We start from the raw sequence: 19176 nt of genomic DNA on the forward strand, positions 1-19176 counted from the left end.
AAGCTACCATCAGTCGCTCATCTTCTGAAGCAGAGTTTGAAAGTCTGGCTAGCACAGTTGCTGAAGTAACTTGGGTTCAGTCCCTCCTTCGTGAATTGCACATCCCTCAAACAGTCATTCCCTCTGTGTGGTGTGACAACCAAAGCACTGTGCTCATGGCTGCTAATCCTGTTCTTCATGCACGCACAAAACATATAGAAATTGATCTATATTTTGTGCGTGACAAGGTTCTACAGCAGCAAATTCTTGTCAAACATGTGCCTGCTACTGCACAACTTGCAGACTGTCTTACTAAACCTATTTCCAGCTCCAAGTTTTCTGATTTTAGAACCAAACTGAGTGTTGTGTCTAAAGCTACACTCAGTTTGAAGGGGGCTGTTAAGGATGTAGGTTAGTTAAGACAGTTAGTTAGTTAGGCTTTTTGTTATTTTGGTTAGTTAATTCTGTTATGGTTCAACTCTCTTGTGTATGTGTATATAAAGCTCATTTGTAACCATTTCTCAAATCAATAACAGATTACATTCTTTGTTTCCTCTCTTTCTCTCTGTTCTTAAATCATTACAGATATATGTCATTTCGGATATAAAAAAATATTGTTCATTCTCAAGTTTTCTCGAGTTTTGGTTTTGATTTTCGAAAGGCAAATTATGTTGTTTGTTATTTAGCTAAGTACTCCATTGATCACAAAAACTTTCTTTTCTTCTTGGTAATGAATCCTGTTATACTAAAAAAACTGTTAATTATTCTTTTTTTAATAAATGAGCACGTGAGATTTTCTTTTTTAGGAAAATTGATCTCATTAAAATCCCAGAAAAACAAATGAGTAGTACGATGCTTCACACACGTCATTATTGACCACATATACTAGTAAATTGATAAATCTAAATTTTTTTGTTCATAAAAAACAATTGTACCATTAACCAAAAGAAATTATATAAGATAAATAAAAACACAGTATCTTGTTTTCAAATTCATCAACTATATCTAATCAATGGAGTCCATACAATTAAAAAGGTTAACATAAGGTTTCAATAATGAAAATAAATTAACCATAAGATATATAACAAAAGCCATATCTCTCTCTAAAATAATAAAGATGAAATTACATCAAATCACAAATATTAAGAAGAAGCAAAATATCAATTAACTAAAATATATAATGAAGAAAGTCCACATAGAGGAAAGGTGAAGTGAGAATAAGAATTAGCAGAAGAGGAGTGATGACATGGCCGGTAATGGAAGGAACCGCCGCCATTGAGGAGCGATTAGTAGCGGGGGCAAGGGCGGGAGTAGGAGGGGGGCCACTGTGGACAACATCAATGGCGACTTTCATTCCACCGAAGCAGTAGCCTCCACCGGAGAGAAAGTAGTAGGTTTTAGGCTCAGTCAGCTGAAACACATCTCGTCCTCCCTTTGTTATGTTCTTTATAAAATCTTTTTCAATGCATTTTTCATAGCTTGTTTCGTTTACCTCCAGCACATTGAATTGGTACTTGTTATATCCAAAATCTATTTTAACAAAAAGTTTGACAAGAAATACAACACAACAATCGAATTATATACTTAAAAATAGGATATTAGCTAGCTAGTAATTATCAATGTAAAACTTTATTCATGGGCAGCTCTTATGGGGTGCAAGTTGGGCTATTGCACAGGGCTACAAAAGAATAAAAGACCTATTATATTTTTTTTAAGTGAAAATTACATGAAATATGGGATTTCATACAAAAGTTAGAAAAATATGACATTTATAGGTTTGCCACTCTTCTATGGCATTTTTCATATTTAAGATTTTTTATAGTATTTGATATGCCATCTTATTATCCAAACCCATATTTTATGTTTTTGTTTTTAGCTTAATTAGTTTTATTTTTTTTAATTTATTTTACATGTATATTTTAGGGTTTCTTTCTATTTGGGAAATTTACACCAAATACTACATTTTTTTCAAACATTACATTTTTAATTTGACAAGGAAATTTTACTTTTATATTTTTCTTAATTTTTTTTCTTTTTTACTGTTTTTTACTTATTGAAGCTTCAAAAAGTTTTTTTTTTTTTTTTGTCTTTTTATATATATTTTAGTCAATTTTAGCTCTATTTTTTCTTTTCATTTTCAAGTTAGTTGCTACTTTTTTTTTTCTTTCTTTCTCTTATCTCTCTATATTTTTTTTTCTAATTTCTCTTTGTGTCTTTTTTTTTTTTTTAATTTTTTTTTCTCAAACTAATTTTTTTCTCTTAATATATATAATAAGTGTACATTTTTATATTTCATTTTTTTACAAAAATTAAACTTGTTTTTTATTTAAACTACTATTTGTTTCTTTTTGTTAAAAACTAATTATTCCATTAAAAACAGTAAAAAAAAAAAAAACCAGTTTCATCAACATCATCCTGAAAAAAAAAAACAATATAAAAAATCATAATCTAAAAAGAATCCAAACTTTAAAAACTAGTTTCATCAACATTGAAAGAAACTAATAATTTCATTTAAAGAATAAAAAAAATAGTTTCATCAACAAGATAATGAAAAAAATTACAATCTAAAAACGATACTAACTTCAAAAACCAGTTTCATCAATATTAAAAGAAACGAATTATTTCATTAAAAGAGGCAAAAAAAAAATAGTTTCATCAATAACATAATGAAAAATACACAATGCCTAATAACTAAACTTTTACAAACGATACTAAATTTAAAAACCAGTTTCGAACATATAAATTTTATATCAATACCTAATAATCAAACTTCTAACTTCATTTTCTATTTTGGCATTTAATTTTTTATTTGCTTGCTCAAAAATTAGAGTTAATTTAAATATACAATATGCAACAAATATAACAAAGAAAATCATAAATTAAAATCAAAGAGAAAAAAAAGAAACAAAGAAAATTAAAGAGACAAAAATACAATAAAAACCATAAAAGAATAACAAAAAAAAAACAGTGAAATGTGAGAAACCAGTTAGTAAAACAATCAAAATAAAAAACAAACAAATAAAAACTAGTTTCTTGAAATAATTTAAAAAATTGAATAACACTCAATTATGAACAACAATAAAAAAAAAATCAGTTATAAAAACTAGTTACTTAAAAAAACCAGTTATGAAAATAATAAAATAATATGTGTGTTAGAAACTGATTATTTAAAATAAAATAAAAATTGTTGTTCAAATATCATACAATAATAAAACTGGTTTTATACAAACTAAAAAATATACAATAATATCATAAAAATAAAGCAACCCTATTACAGAACAGTTAAAACCTGTGAAACCAGTTTTTGACATGTGAAACCAGTTTTGACGCTGTAAAAAATCATAACAAAATATAAAATTTAAATAATAAAGTTAACTGAAACCAGTTTCATCAGATAAAACACACACACACACACACACACAAATACAAAAAAAAAAAAAAATACTAATCACAAATATAATCAAAATAACACATAATGCATACCAATAATTTAATAACAAAATATAAGTGTAAGTTTCGAACCTAAAAACAAAATAATAAAAAAAGTAATTAAAAAAAAAATCTAATAACATAATGAGACTATTTTTTTTTTTCATTCTTTAAATGAAATTATTAGTTTCTTTCAATGTTGATGACATTTATTTTTAAAGTTTATATTATTTTTAGATTATAATTTTTTATATTTTTTTTTTCAGGATGATGTTGATGAAACTGGTTTTTTATTTCTGCTGCTTTAATGAAATAATTAGTTTTTAACAAAAAATTAAAAAAAAAATAAACAGTAGTTTAAATAAAAAAAACAAGTTTAGTTTCTGTAAAAAAAACAACATCTACAGTTGAGATCATTTTTTATTTATTTTAGTGTTTTATTTTTTTAAAAAATAAATAAATAAATAAACACAAATTTAAAGTTTTTTATGGCATTTTTCATAACTTTTTCCCATATTTGTAAGTTTTTTAAAAAAATATCATATTTAGTGTAATTAAGTTTTTATGCCATATATATCAAAACTTATTTTAATTTTCCCATATTTTTGTAAATAGCCCTTTTTTTTAAAGCTCTCCAATTGTTTTTAATGAATCAACCTTTTTAAAGGGCTAACAATTTATCATTGATCATTTCTATGTCAATTTCTAAAATTCATTTTCAATTCTATTATTGCTTTTAATCAAAAAAATAAAAATTCATTGTTACTATTTATTATTTTTTCTTTTCAAACCTTTCATATTTTTTTGTTGTATTGCAAATAATAATAATTTTTATAAATTAATTGAAGTTTTTTGGTATTTTGTAAAATATATAATGGTATGATAATATTTAAAAATATTATTTATAAATTTCATTTTGTTATAGGGGTGCAATTTTTAAAATTAATGTTAGCGAAAAAAACAGTATTGTTAAAAATGTTGTTTAGTAATCTAAATGGTTAATTGGTTTGAAGTTGTACCATCATTATTGTATTATTTTTTATTTAATTTTTTTTTAAATAAATAAACAATATTTCATTATATAAAATTACACTTTTTTGATTTAATTATCCAATTACAATGGACTGGGCAGTGGCAGAACTAGGGAAGATTGGAAGAGGGACCAACCGAACAATATATATATTTTTTGGGTTTTTTTATTTATACAATTCCAAACAGTTTTTTTCTTGCATTTTTATAGAATTTCACACAAAAATCCCTATAACAATTAACAGAGTAACATAAATCATAACCAAAATCCGTATAGTAACCCACATAAAAATTTTTGAAGCAACCCAAACTGTAAATTTAAAAAAAAAAATAAAAAAATAGCATATGAGATAATTCTCCTATATTTTTTTGAGGCTTTTTTATTTTTACACTTCTAAACAATTTTTTTTTATTTTGCATTTTTATGAAATTCTACATAGAAACTCCTATTGTAACTATCGCTGCAATCTAAATTACAACAAAAAATCGTATAGAAACCCCTTGCAACTAGCGCTGCAACCACTTTTGGATACACAAACCGTAAATTTGAAAAGAAAAAAAAAAGTTAAAAAAATAGTATATAGGGTAATTCCCCTATTTTTTTTTTTTTTTGATATACAATTAATTGAAGAAATAAAATACTTTTACAAATCTTAGATTGTCTCCAATAAATGGTGTAGAATTTGTTCTAAATTTAGCTAAAAAAAAATAAATCAATGTTATATTTAATTTAAATTTTACACCATTATTGAAATTTTATTTTATAAACATGAGCTAAAAAATTATATATACACTATATTTTCTTTATAGTATTTTATTATTTTTTTATAAATCACAATTGTTGACCGAGGTTTTCGGCAACTAATAAAATATTATAAAGTTATAGAGCTGTAAGAAAATTAGAGAATGATTTTTACGTAGTTGGCGCGTCCATGAGCCTTAGTCCACGAGTATTTGTTATTTATGGATGTATTTAATACAGAGAATGTATTTGGTGAGTGTTTCACCCTTATAAATACAGAGAATGTTCTTGGTGAGTATTTACTCTACTTGCTCTTATGCAGCCCAAGATTCTCGATCCCATTTAATGAGCTTTGAGGGGGTATTTATAGTGTTTTTGGTAGGGTGATCCCCAGAATTATCCTTACAAATGTATCTGTAAGTATCCATAAAGTTGGGCATTCCCAATGAATATACCATGAGTAATGCATGGTCAAATTCCTAGGTGTTGTAGGGCTTTTATGTGGAATGTCTTTATTGTCTTTTGACTGATGTGACTCTTCACAGTGTAGCCGTCGCTAGACTTAAATGATCATTACTTTGTAGCTGCTGGTTGGAGGTTGTGTCGTAAAACTTTATTGCGTAAAGCAGTCCCAACACGCTTCCTCCCATGCGGCATTAAATGCGACTTGATTGCTCAGGAGAAACCTGACACTTCGCGGAGATGCCTTAACGTTACTTCGAGCTTCCAGGAGCATATGGGGTTCCATACGCCTTCTCCGGGAGCTACGTCCTGAAAGCCACCTTACGACATAAAGACTTAGCCAATATTTTTGGATTGTACATTACTTGATCTACGTGTCCTTGTTTGGTTGGTCCACGTATATTGGGCAAAATCAGGGGCAACATTTACCCCCCAAGCCTTGTTTATTTGAAAAGATAAAACAGGGCTTGCTCAAGTGCTTCCGGTTGACTCCTCGATTTCCTGGCACGAGCTTTAAGCGCATGAGGGTGTATTTAATGATGGCTTTTAATACAGCGATTCACTTTTTGCAGAGGTCGATTCGTTTCACGCCCATTGATTGATACAGCGCATTAATGGTGTCAGACGGATACTCAAACGTTTCCACCGCCTTAATTGCAAACCAATCTGGTTCGTTGATTTCTGAGAATTCGAATCGTGCGCTTCCCCCACCGTTCGATTGGTAGGTGACGACGCCTGTTCCTCATGCAGCTTTGCCTATAAAAGCCACCATCTTTCCTTCATTTCGGTTACTTCCCATTTCCTGTCAACTTTGCTCAAATTTCCCAGAGAGAAAAAATTCTAAGACCCAGGAAAACACTTTTGAACACTTTGCAATTTTTTCCAGTTCTTCTTCGTTTGCTACTGTCAGTCCTTCTTATCTTCATTTGATTCACAGCAGGACCCCCAGTCTCAACACTTCATTGTAAGTTCCTTGCACCCTTTGCTTTATTGTTAATATGCATGTCATGTTGTTACTTATCTGCTTGTTTTTTTTTTCTGGGTTTTGTATTCGAAGTTTCTGGGAATGCAAATGTTTAGATTCTTCATATAATCGGTTTGGGTTCACTGCTCTAGTGATAGGATTACTCTTGTCACGCATTTGTTGTTATTTTTAGTAGAAGACAATACGTTCTTCGTATAATGGTCGCTTAGGGCATAGGTTAGATTGTTTTCTTCCTACTTTTCGCCCTTTCTTTTTCTTTAGTGCGCAATGCCGTCTTCTGTGAATTTATTGCACCCGACTCTTGTCCAGGGAATCTTTCTAGGGTTTCCTATATGACAGGTGTCCGGAGGGGGCCTCTTTCCATCGGTTAGGGTACCCCCATTCCCTTTTTCTTGGTTTAGGGTTTGGTATGGGGCCTAACTGCTGGAACCTTAATTCTTTTTACAGAATCGAAACATGTTTGCTTCTGGCTCAAAGTCATCTAAGAAGAGCGGTAAGCGCCTGGCTACCCTCGAGGAGGTCTCGCTGGGTCCTGTTGCCCAGGAGGGGTACAAGTCTCGGGCAACCGGATGGGAGGCGGTCGAGCTTCACTCCACTCTAACTTGTCCCCATCAGCTGGAAAACATCGTGGAGGTAGCTAGAATCAAGCCTTCCACATCCGGGACCTACCACCGGCCACCTCGTGATGCAGAGACGCCCAATCATAACTACGACGGCTTCGGGGCCTGGAGCCAGACGCATTTGATGGTCGGGGCCATGCTTCCTCTCTAAGACTATTTTGTTAATTTTTTAGTTTTTGTCGGCCTTGCGCCATACCAACTTATTCCCCAAGCATACCGCCTGCTTTCAGGCTTATTTATTTTTTACTCCGCCCGGGGATGGGGCTCTCCCAGCCCGGCGGAGATATTGTATTTTTACGAACTTGTTTCTGTCCCCAAGAAGGGGGACAAACTCAAAGACGGTTTTTACGGGTTCCGGGCCCACCCTACCAATGATGGGGTGGTCCCGTATAATAGGCAAACTCATGTTAAGGAGTATCGCCATCGTTTTTCCTTCTCTTCCGGGTTCCGGGCAGTGGACCATCCGAAGCTCCTCACTGAGTGGGTCAGGATTCCCCCTTACGAACGGACCGCACCAACTCAGGTCTTTCTTCAGAGAGCCCAAGCCTTTGCCTCTTATGAGCGGGTTGATCTCGATGTCGGGGGCCTGGTTACTACGGAGAACTGCAGGAAGGCAAAACTCATCCTGTCGCACCAATTCGTGGAGGACTCTAACCTATCCCGGGTTATCTATCCCAACGTGAGGGTGCCTGCCGCGGAGGAGACCTTCCGGGATGAGATCATCGCCACTGCCGAGAAGAAGTACCAGGACTATCTCTACCGGAAGGCTCAGGAGAAGGCATACTCTAAGGCCCAGGCAGCTTTCGGGAGGCCACTTCGCGTGGGGAGCCCGGTCGAGAGAAGAAGCCAGGCAATCGTCGGGAAGCCCCTTCATATTGGGGACTCAACGGAAAAAAGGGCTCCCAGGCCACAGCCTTCGGCTCAGGAGCCGAACACTGGGGCTCCTGGTGCCAGCACTTCCGGCTCCCGTGGTAAGTCTCCTTTAGCAGTTCATTACGACCCCTCAGTTGGCGAGTATGCCAGTCTTAGGCATGTAGGGTTCGATGAGCGTCTTTATAGGTTTAGGATGCCCTCGACCCGGTGGGGAGACCATTTGAAGGAGTTTTATTTTTCCAACTTAGGAGATTTCCTAGATCGGTCCCGGATGAGTTCTGGTCCTCTAGAGCCCGTCCCTTTAGGCCCTTTAGCTTATATTTAATTCAGCCGGTTCCGGCCTTCGGACAGCTATCTCGGAGATGATGCTGCCAGCATCAAAATTCGGAACTTTGCTAGGGCCGAATTAGAGAGTCAGGGTAGGACTAGCTTGCTTGTCATATCTAAGTGTTGGTGGTTTCCCACGGATGTTCTAACACTTGCTTTCTTTCTTTTGTTGTAGCAGGTGCTTCCATGGACGCCATTTTGGCCGAACTTGCCGGGGTTCACACTCCTGAGGCTCCCCCTCCCTTTACTTCTTCCCAGATGGCCCCCCTCTAAAGATTTCTTCCAGCGCTCATCCAGACACTATTGACTTAGTGGATGAGGAGGTGCTCCCGGGAGAAGGTCAAGAAAAGCAATGGGGCTTTTCTGAGGAAGTTGAAGAAGGTGAAGGAGGGCACCGGGCTCTTCCTGAGGAAGTTGAAGAAAGTGAAGAAGAGCAAGAAGTTGCTCTGATTCGCAAACGCAAAGGCAAAATGGTTGCCCAAGAGGAGCCCAAACGGCCACGGAGAGTTGATACTCCGGCCCACGGTCTTGATGGCGGGGTCTCTCCCATGGAGGAACACACTGCCCCTCCCAATATTGTGCTGACTCCGGTTCCTGGAGATGAGGCGAGGCAGGAGCTCCGGATAGCTAAACACAACTACGCCATGGACGAATACTCCCGGGGGTATGCTGAGGTGGAAGCCCTTAAGAGGATCTTGCGAGTTGAGATGCAAAATACTCTCAACAACCCGGAATACCAGAATCCGTGGGATCTAAATTTGGATCCCATGTCGGACTGGTTCGATCGCTTCCTCGGGCCCACCTTAGCTCCCTTCGCTGCGGAGATGACTGGCGAGTTTGCGTCACAGCTTACCCGGTGTGCACCTAGGCGGTTCGCTGCTTGTGCGTCCTTGAACCCCATCTTCCAAGTCCAGGATCTCAGCCACTCCCTCACTCTGGTAAGTGTTTTGTAGTTTGCTTTTTTCCTTATTGTTTTCTTTTTCGGAGATTCTTACTTATACTTGTATTATTTTTTTTAGCTTGCTGCTGAAGCCGGTCGTCTCTCCAAGAACATAATCAACCATGGTTTCGTCCTATCCGATTTTGGGGACATGGACGAAGTCAGGAAGATTTTTCAGGATCTTACTGCTGAGAGGCGGCTTTATCAGGAGGCTGCTGAGCGCCGGGAGGCCGTTGCCAAAGCTAATGAGGAAGAGGCCAAGCGGAGGGAAGTGCACGCAGAGGCAATGATCCGGGAGGAGGCCCTGCGGAGAGATAGGCTGGAGGCCAGACACCAGGAGGAGCTGAGGACGGAAGGTGAAGCCACTGCGAAGGCCAGGCGGGAGCTTCGGGAGGCCAGGGAAGCCTTGGAGGAGATGGCTGCCAAGGTGAGGTCCTTAGAGGAAACTCACCAGGCAAACTTAGAATCCAGGGCCACCCTGGCCGCGGAGCTGAAGGAGCTCAGGGATTTCAAGGAACAAGCCTCAAAGAATGCAAAAAGAGATGAGCTTCTTTCTCCCGTCTCCTGCAGCCGGTGTGCCAAGCGTTTTGATGATAGCGTCTTCATGGCTTGGTCTACAAACGACCAGAACATCAAGCTTACCTTCTACCCCAAACCCGAGGAGATGATCGCCAAATTCCGGGAGAAGAAGAAAAAGCTTGATGCCATGGTGGAGGCACGCATCGGACCTCGTCTCCCTCCTCGCATCGATTAGGCCGCTCCGAGTTTGACCCAGTTCAACCAGGATTTCACTCTTTTATATATATATATATTTGTTTATTTACAGCTATTTTTCTTTTATTTAAGACAATATCTATATAGCTGTTTTATTTAATGGGGAGACAATTTCTAAGGCCTGTCTCCTGGCCATTTGTATATATTTAGACCTGCCCTTTAAGGCTAGGATTTTTATATTTATACATGATCTCTTTTGATGCACATATTTTTCTTTTGGATATGTCCTTTGGATCAGGATGTTTATACTTATGCTTTTTATTTTTGTGCATACTCTTTTTGACCTGCCCTTTGGGTCAGGATATTTTACTTAGTGACCTGCCCTTTGGGTCAGGATATTTTACTTAGTTGTTTTTTGTCTGTCCGTGCGGTATACCCCTAGTACCCCCCTGAGGGGCATAGAAACTTTGTTTTTAAGGCACTCAGTTTTATTTAACATGCGGAGGCTGTATACATTTAGACGGTACAAACTCTTTAAACAAAATCTAAGTTATATTTTAGGCTATTGGTAATATTTTCTGAGGTGATCGGCATTTCAGGCCCTTGGCACAATGGTTCCATTCATCCTTTTTAGCTTGTAAGTGCCTGAGCCGATTTCGTCCTCGATTTCATATGGTCCTTCCCAATTTGGCCAAAGTACCCCCACTCCGGGTTCTTGGGTGGCTGAGAAGACTCTTCTTAAGACCATATCCCCAATAGCAAACTTTCTGTTTTTAACTTTAGAGTTAAAATACTTGGTCACCTTCTTTTGATAAGCTGCCATCTGTATTTGAGACTCGTCCCGGAGTTCTTCAACTTGATCCAGGGCTTCTTAAAGCAAAGCCTGATTCGTGACTGGATCGTAAGTCGTTCTCCTGTGGGACGGGAATAACGTTTCTATCGGGACCATCGCTTCACAACCGTACGCCATTGAAAAAGGCGAGTGACCGGTCGTGGTTCTAGGGGTCGTCTGGTAGGCCCATAACACTCTTGAAAACTCTTCAGGCCAGTTGTTTTTGCAGGCCAGCAGCTTTTTCTTCAGGGTGACCTTTAGAATTTTGTTGACTGCTTCTGCTTGACCGTTTGTTTGAGGTCTGGCCACCGCGGAGAAGCTTTTCACTACTCCGTGTTGGTTGCAGAAGTCAGTAAATTCCTCGCAATCGAATATCCTGACCCAAAGGGCAGGTCAAAAAGAGTATGCACAAAAATAAAAAGCATAAGTATAAACATCCTGATCCAAAAGACAGGTCCAAAAGAAAAATATGTGCATCAAAAGAGATTATGTATAAATATAAAAATCCTAGCCTTAAAGGGCAGGTCTAAATATATACAAATGGCCCGGGGACAGGCCTTAGAAATTGTCTCCCCTTTAAATAAAACAGCTATATAGACATTGTCTTAAGTAAAAGAAAAATAGCTGTAAACAAACAAATATATATAAAAAAAAAGAGTGAAATCCTGGTTGAACTGGGTCAAACTCGGAGCGGCCTAATCGATGCGAGGAGGGAGACGAGGTCCGATGCGTGCCTCCACCATGGCATCAAGCTTTTTCTTCTTCTCCCGGAATTTGACGATCATCTCCTCGGGTTTGGGGTAGAAGGTAAGCTTGATGTTCTGGTTGTTTGTAGACCAAGCCATGAAGACCTCATCATCAAAACGTTTGGCACACCGGCTGCAGGAGACGGGAGAAAGAAGCTCATCTCTTTTTGCCTTCTTTGAGGCTTGTTCCTTGAAATCCCTGAGCTCCTTCAGCTCCGCGGCCAGGGTGGCCCTGGATTCTAAGTTTTCCTGGTGAGTTTCCTCTAAGGACCTCACCTTGGCAGCCATCTCCTCCAAGGCTTCCCTGGCCTAACGAAGCTCCCGCCTGGCCTTCGCAGTGGCTTCACCTTCCGTCCTCAGCTCCTCCTGGTGTCTGGCCTCCAGCCTATCTCTCCGCAGGGCCTCCTCCCGGATCATTGCCTCCGCCTGCGCTTCCCTTCGCTTGGCCTCTTCCTCATTAGCTTTGGCAACGGCCTCCCGGCGCTCAGCAGCCTCCTGATAAAGCCGCCTCTCAGCAGTAAGATCATGAAGAATCTTCCTGACTTCGTCCATGTCCCCAAAATCGAACAGGACGAAACCATGGTTGATTATGTTCTTGGAGAGACGACCGGCTTCAGCAGCAAGCTAAAAAAATAATACAAGTATAAGTAAGAATCTCCGAAAAAGAAAACAATAAGGAAAAAAGCAAACTACAAAACACTTACCAGAGTGAGGGAGTGGCTGAGATCCTGGACTTGGAAGATGGGGTTCAAGGACGCACAAGCAGCGAACCGCCTAGGTGCACACCGGGTAAGCTGTGACGCAAACTCGCCAGTCATCTCCGCAATGGGCGGAGCTAAGGTGGGCCCGAGGAAGCGATCGAACCAGTCCGACATGGGATCCAAATTTAGATCCCACGGATTCTGGTATTCCGGGTTGTTGAGAGTATTTTGCATCTCAACTCGCAAGATCCTCTTAAGGGCTTCCACCTCAGCATACCCCCGGGAGTATTCGTCCATGGCGTAGTTGTGTTTAGCTATCCGGAGCTCCTGCCTCGCCTCATCTCCAGGAACCGGAGTCAGCACAATATTGGGAGGGGCAGTGTGTTCCTCCATGGGAGAGACCCCGCCATCAAGACCGTGGGCCGGAGTATCAACTCTCCGTGGCCGTTTGGGCTCCTCTTGGGCAACCATTTTGCCTTTGCGTTTGCGAATCAGAGCAACTTCTTGCTCCTCTTCACTTTCTTCAACTTCCTCAGGAAGAGCCCGGTGCCCTCCTTCACCTTCTTCAACTTCCTCAGAAAAGCCCCATTGCTTTTCTTGACCTTCTCCCGGGAGCACCTCCTCATCCACTAAGTCAATAGTGTCTGGATGAGCGCTGGAAGAAATCTTTAGAGGGGGGCCATCTGGGAAGAAGTAAAGGGAGGGGGAGCCTCAGGAGTGTGAACCCCGGCAAGTTCGGCCAAAATGGCGTCCATGGAAGCACCTGCTACAACAAAAGAAAGAAAGCAAGTGTTAGAACATCCGTGGGAAACCACCAACACTTAGATATGACAAGCAAGCTAGTCCTACCCTGACTCTCTAATTCGGCCCTAGCAAAGTTCCGAATTTTGATGCTGGCAGCATCATCTCCGAGATAGCTGTCCGAAGGCCGGAACCGGCTGAATTAAATATAAGCTAAAGGGCCTAAAGGGACGGGCTCTAGAGGACCAGAACCCATCCGGGACCGACCTAGGAAATCTCCTAAGTTGGAAAAATAAAACTCCTTCAAATGGTCTCCCCACCGGGTCGAGGGCATCCTAAACCTATAAAGACGCTCATCGAACCCTACATGCCTAAGACTGGCATACTCGCCAACAGAGGGGACGTAATGAACTGCTAAAGGAGACTTACCACCGGAGCCGGAAGTGCTGGCACCAGGAGCCCCAGTGTTCGGCTCCTGAGCCGAAGGCTGTGGCCTGGGAGCCCTTTTTTCCGCTGAGTCCCCAATATGAAGGGGCTTCCCGGCGATTGCCTGGCTTCTTCTCTTGACCGGGCTCCCCACGCGAAGTCGCCTCCCGGAAGCTGCCTGGGCCTTAGAGTATGCCTTCTCCTGAGCCTTCCGGTAGAGATAGTCATGGTACTTCTTCTCGGCAATGGCGATGATCTCATCCCGGAAGGTCTTCTCCACGGCAGGCACCCTCACGTTGGGACAGATAACCCGGGAAAGGTTAGAGTCCTCCACGGATTGGTGCGGCAGGATGAGTTTTTCCTTCCTGCAGTTCTCCGTAGTAACCAGGCCCCCGACGTCGAGATCAGCCCGGTCATAAGAGGCAAAGGCATGGGCTCTCCGAAGAAAGACCTGAGTAGGTGCGGTCCGTTCGTAAGGGGGAATCCTGACCCACTCAGTGAGGAGCTCCGGATGGTCCACTTCCCGGAACCCGGAAGAGAAGAAAAAACGATGGCGATACTCCTTAACATGAGTTTGCCTATTATACGGGACCACCCCATCATTGGCAGGGTGGGCCCAGAACCCGTAAAAACCGTCTTTAAGTTCGTCTCCCTTCTTGGGGACAGAGACAAGTTCGTAAAAATACAATATCTCCGCCGGGCTGGGAGAGCCCCATCCCCGGGCGGAGTAAAAAAAAAATAAGCCTAAAAGCAGGCGGTATGCTTGGGGAATAAGTTGGTATGGCGCAAGGCCGACAAAAACTAAAAAATTAACAAAATAATCTTGGAGAGGAAGCATGGCCCCGGCCATCAAATGCATCTGGCTCCAGGCCCCGAAGCCGCCGAAGTTATGATTGGGCGTCTCCGCATCACGAGGTGGCCGGTGGTAGGTCCCGGATGTGTAAGGCTTGATTCCAGCTACCTCCACGATGTTTTCCAGCTGATGGGGACAAGTTAGAGTGGAGTGAAGCTCGACCGCCTCCCATCCGGTTGCCCGAGACTTGTACCCCTCCTGGGCAACAGGACCCAGTGAGACCTCCTCGAGGGTAGCCAGGCGCTTACCGCTCTTCTTAGATGACTTTGAGCCAGAAGCAGACATGTTTCGATTCTGTAAAAAGAATTAAGGTTCCAGCAGTTAGGCCCCATACCAAACCCTAAACCAAGAAAAAGGGAATGGGGGTCCCCTAACCGCTGGAAAGAGGCTCCCTCCGGACACCTGTCATATAGGAAACCCTAGAAGGATTCCCTGGACAAGAGTCGGGTGCAATAAATTCACAGAAGACGGCATTGCGCACTAAAGAAAAAGAAAGGGCAAAAAGTAGGAAGAAAAATATCTAACCTATGCCCTAAGCGACCATTATACGAAGAACGTATGGTCTTCTACAGAAAATAACAACAAATGCGTGACAAGAGTAATCCTATCACTAGAGCAGTGAACCCAAACCGATTATATGAAGAATCTAAACATTTGCATTCCCAGAAACTTCGAATACAAAACCCATAAAAAAAAAACAAGCAGATAAGTAACAGCATGACATGCATATTAACAATAAAGCAAAGGGTGCAAGGAACTTACAATGAAGTGTTGAGACTGGGGGTCCTGCTGTGAATCAAATGAAGATAAGAAGGACTGACAGTAGCAAACGAAGAAGAACTGGAAAAAATTGCAAAGTGTTCAAAAGTGTTTTCCTGGGTCTTAGAATTTTTTCTCTCTGGGAAATTTGAGCAAAGTTGGCAGGAAATGGGAAGTAACCGAAATGAAGGAAAGGTGATGGCTTTTATAGGCAAAGCTGCATGAGGAACAGGCGTCGTCACCTACCAATCGAACGGTGGGGGAAGCGCACGATTCGAATTCTCAGAAATCAACGAACCAGATTGGTTTGCAATTAAGGCAGTGGAAACGTTTGAGTATCCGTCTGACACCATTAATGCGTCGTATCAATCAATGGGCGTGAAACGAATCGACCTCTGCAAAAAGTGAATCGCTGCATTAAAATCCATCATTAAATACACCCTCACGCGCTCAAAGCTCGTGCTAGGAAACCGAGGAGTCAACCGGAAGCACTTGAGCAAGCCCTGTTTTATTTTTTTCAAATAAACAAGGCTTGGGGGGTAAATGTTGCCCCTGATTTTGCCCAATATACGTGGACCAACCAAACAAGGACACGTAGATCAAGCAATGTACAATCCAAAAATATTGGCTAAGTCTTTATGCCGTAAGGTGGCTTCCAGGACGTAGCTCCCGGAGAAGGCGTATGGAACCCCATATGCTCCTGGAAGCTCGAAGTAACGTTAAGGCATCTCCGCGAAGTGTCAGGTTTCTCCTGAGCAATCAAGTCAAATTTAATGCCGCATGGGAGGAACCGTGCTGGGACTGCTACACGCAATAAACTCTGACGACATAACCTCCAACCAGCAACTACAAAGTAATGATCATTTAAGTCTAGCGACGGCTACACTGTGAAGAGTCACATCAGTCAAAAGACAATAAGGACATTCCACATAAAAGCCCTACAACACCTAGGGATTTGACCATGCATTACTCATGGTATATTCATTAGGAATGTCCAACTTTATGGATACTTACTGATACATTTGTAAGGATAATTCTGGGGATCACCCCACCAAAAACACTATAAATACCCCCTCAAAGCTCATTAAATGGGATCGAGAATCTTGGGTTGCATAAGAGCAAGTAGAGTAAATACTCACCAAGAACATTCTCTGTATTTATAAGGGTGAAACACTCACCAAATACATTCTTTGTATTAAATACATCCATAAATAACAAAGACTCGTGGACTAAGGCTCATTAACGCCCCAACCACGTAAAAATCATTCTCTAATTTTCTTACAGTTCTATAACTTTATAATATTTTATTAGTTGCCGAAAATCTCGGTGAACAACAATAATTATTGTGACTAAAACTAAATTAGTGACAATTTATATTTAAATAATATGTTAAAAAATTATGACTAGCTAGTAACGTTTTTTTGGTAGTGAGTACATTTTTTAGGAAATAAATTTGGTATATATCATATTTTAGTGTTTAAAATATTCACTATTCATTTTGTCCAGAAAAACAAAACAGATTCACTAGTACTAGTAAGTTCTTTATATAAGCTATATTATAATTATTTTAAAGATATTTGACAATTGTGTATATACAAGAAAAATAAAATGAAAAAATAATGAATACGTAATTAAGTCCAAATTATATACTTTTTTTTGACGTGAAATTATATATATATAAATATATATATATATTTATTTGAGATAGAAGAATTATAAGAAATCTAATAATTAAGAGAATCGTAAAGAAAACTTCTATAGTCAAAACCACAAAATTCGGCAATCAATAATTTTCGTTTCTAAACCGGAAAAGATGAAGAACTGGGTTTTGTGTACAATTCAAACAAGAAACAAATTAATTAATGTTGAAAACATTCAAAGCTGAAAAATTCTTCTATACACCCACACAAGTTTATAACCAAGATTAGTAAAAACTACTACTAGCTCCTACATAAGTTTCTTATATTTAGTTTTAGCTACATAATAATGCCTATACAAACCCTTACCAAAACAAGAAGCAAATAAATTAAGAAAAAAAAAATGTTCATATCTTATATCATGAGCAGTGAGACCTACAATTTTTTATCTGTGAGAACTTAATTATTATAAAAATATTTATATTTTTTTACATTAAAATTATAATTATTTTGTAAAAGCTTTTTACTACTTTGTTATATAATTATTTAACTAAATACTGGAGCCTATAGACCCCGACACTATTATTATTAGTGTGTCCGTCCTGATTATGAGTAGACAATTCACAGAGGAGAGAAACCCTTTCGTGTTTAGTTTTTCACACTTAATTATTTATTTGATAATACCTCCTCAAGGACTTGATCAACTTTATATATAATTACCCTATTATATATATATATATAATTATAGGGATATGATTTTATCTGGTACTTTCACGGAATGTATTCCGTGGTACATTAAATGGGTCTCAGGGTACATTAAATGAGTGTCAGAGTACGTTTCTACTTTTTAACTCTAACTACCCCTAGATCAATTTCAGCCGTCAGATTAAATAACTCACTCATCTGACGGCTGACGTACATCACGGATTACAATCCGTGAAAGTACAATAACGGGACAAAATCATATCCCTATAATTATATATAGAGAGAGTATTAACTAGCTATAAGGTTTGATGGTAGATAATCCATTTGTTTCCTTTTAAAGTTTTGGTATACTAGATTGTTTATTGTGGTGGATCGATATCTTATAATATATGAAAGAAAATATACCTATTATTATTATTATTATTATTATTTTTGACAAAAAATATACCTATTATTTATATATAATATATAAGGATATTGCTAAAAGAAGAAAAATAATTGTTGAAAAAAAAAATTAAAAAAATATAGAAATTTCAGAAACCTGTATGGATTAATTAGAACTATATCCTCCATCGATAGTCTGATCTGAACTGTTATTTTTTATGAGCCAAAGAACTTTTTCAAATCCATTCACGACATCTTTCACTTTTTTTTTTTTTTTGGAATCAATCAAAGCCAAAATGAAACGTTGTTTTATATATTATATATAATAATATATTACAAGAAAAAAATAAAGAAAACTTACATAGCCAATCACCCAAGTGAAAGGTCTGTTGAGAAGACCAATGGGAGAAGTTGATGTTGGGAGCCCAATTACTCTTTCCTCCTCCAACGTAATGTAATTCAGCTTTTCCACACCCAAATTTAGTTATTAATAATATCATCACCATCATCAAAATCATCACCCTTTTATTCTCCATTACTATTCTATATTCTATATATCACAGTTTATATATAGACAGAAAAGGAATCTATATATATATAAAAACAGATAAAGGGTATATGAATGGAGATTTGAGAGAGTCGTAATTAAGTTTTGGGAAGAAAAGTTGGCACCACTTCACAACTTAATGCATGTTTATGTATGTGTATGTTCTACTCGCTCACCGTTACTTTTGCTTCTTCTTCCACGTGTCTAGATGGGTCCCACTACGTTTGTCTTTCTTCTTATTATTATTATTATTACCAATAAAGGAAGGTTGTTTTTAATCAGCGCAGGTATTGTTTGAGTATGTTATAGTTTTGTTAGCTAAAACCTCAGGCTATTACCGTTTATTTGGATTAAAATTATGATGGATTATGGATGGAATTGTGGAATTAGTGAGTTTGCATATACATGTTCTGGGATTTTCGAGGTGCGGATTCACTATGAGTTTATGTTATATATTGACTGGGCATGATGGACTATGGACGTCTTGGTATTTCCAAGTTTTTGATAGGATTTGAGATTTCAAAAACGCTTGTTCGAACATGCATCAGGATTTTTGGTATTGTTTTGCTTAGTTAGTGGTTTCTCTTGGTTGCATACCTTTGTTTGTAAGAAGTGATGTACATGTTGGAGAAACAACTTTTGGAAATGTCTTCTGAGAAACTTGCTTTTGGACAAACTTTGGTTTACTTATGCCCAACTATTAAGTTGCTGAAAAGTTTAATAAATATACTTTTTGAAATGGGGT

The 19176-nt window shown here is 38.6% G+C and overlaps 1 protein-coding gene across 1 annotated transcript; it reads right to left on the minus strand.

Moving 5' to 3' along the window:
- Positions 1 to 1026: 1026 nt before the first annotated feature.
- Positions 1027 to 18643, minus strand: LOC115719881 (early nodulin-like protein 20). Its single transcript, XM_030649060.2, has 2 exons — positions 18246 to 18643; positions 1027 to 1509 (listed from the first exon to the last, which is right to left on the minus strand). The coding sequence occupies exons 1-2, from the start codon at positions 18418 to 18420 to the stop codon at positions 1148 to 1150; spliced, it is 537 nt and encodes a 178-aa protein (XP_030504920.2). The 5' UTR covers positions 18421 to 18643; the 3' UTR covers positions 1027 to 1147.
- Between the last annotated feature and the right edge of the window lie 533 nt (positions 18644 to 19176).

This window comes from Cannabis sativa, chromosome 2 (assembly GCF_029168945.1).
Source record: "Cannabis sativa cultivar Pink pepper isolate KNU-18-1 chromosome 2, ASM2916894v1, whole genome shotgun sequence".
NCBI lineage: Eukaryota > Viridiplantae > Streptophyta > Magnoliopsida > Rosales > Cannabaceae > Cannabis > Cannabis sativa.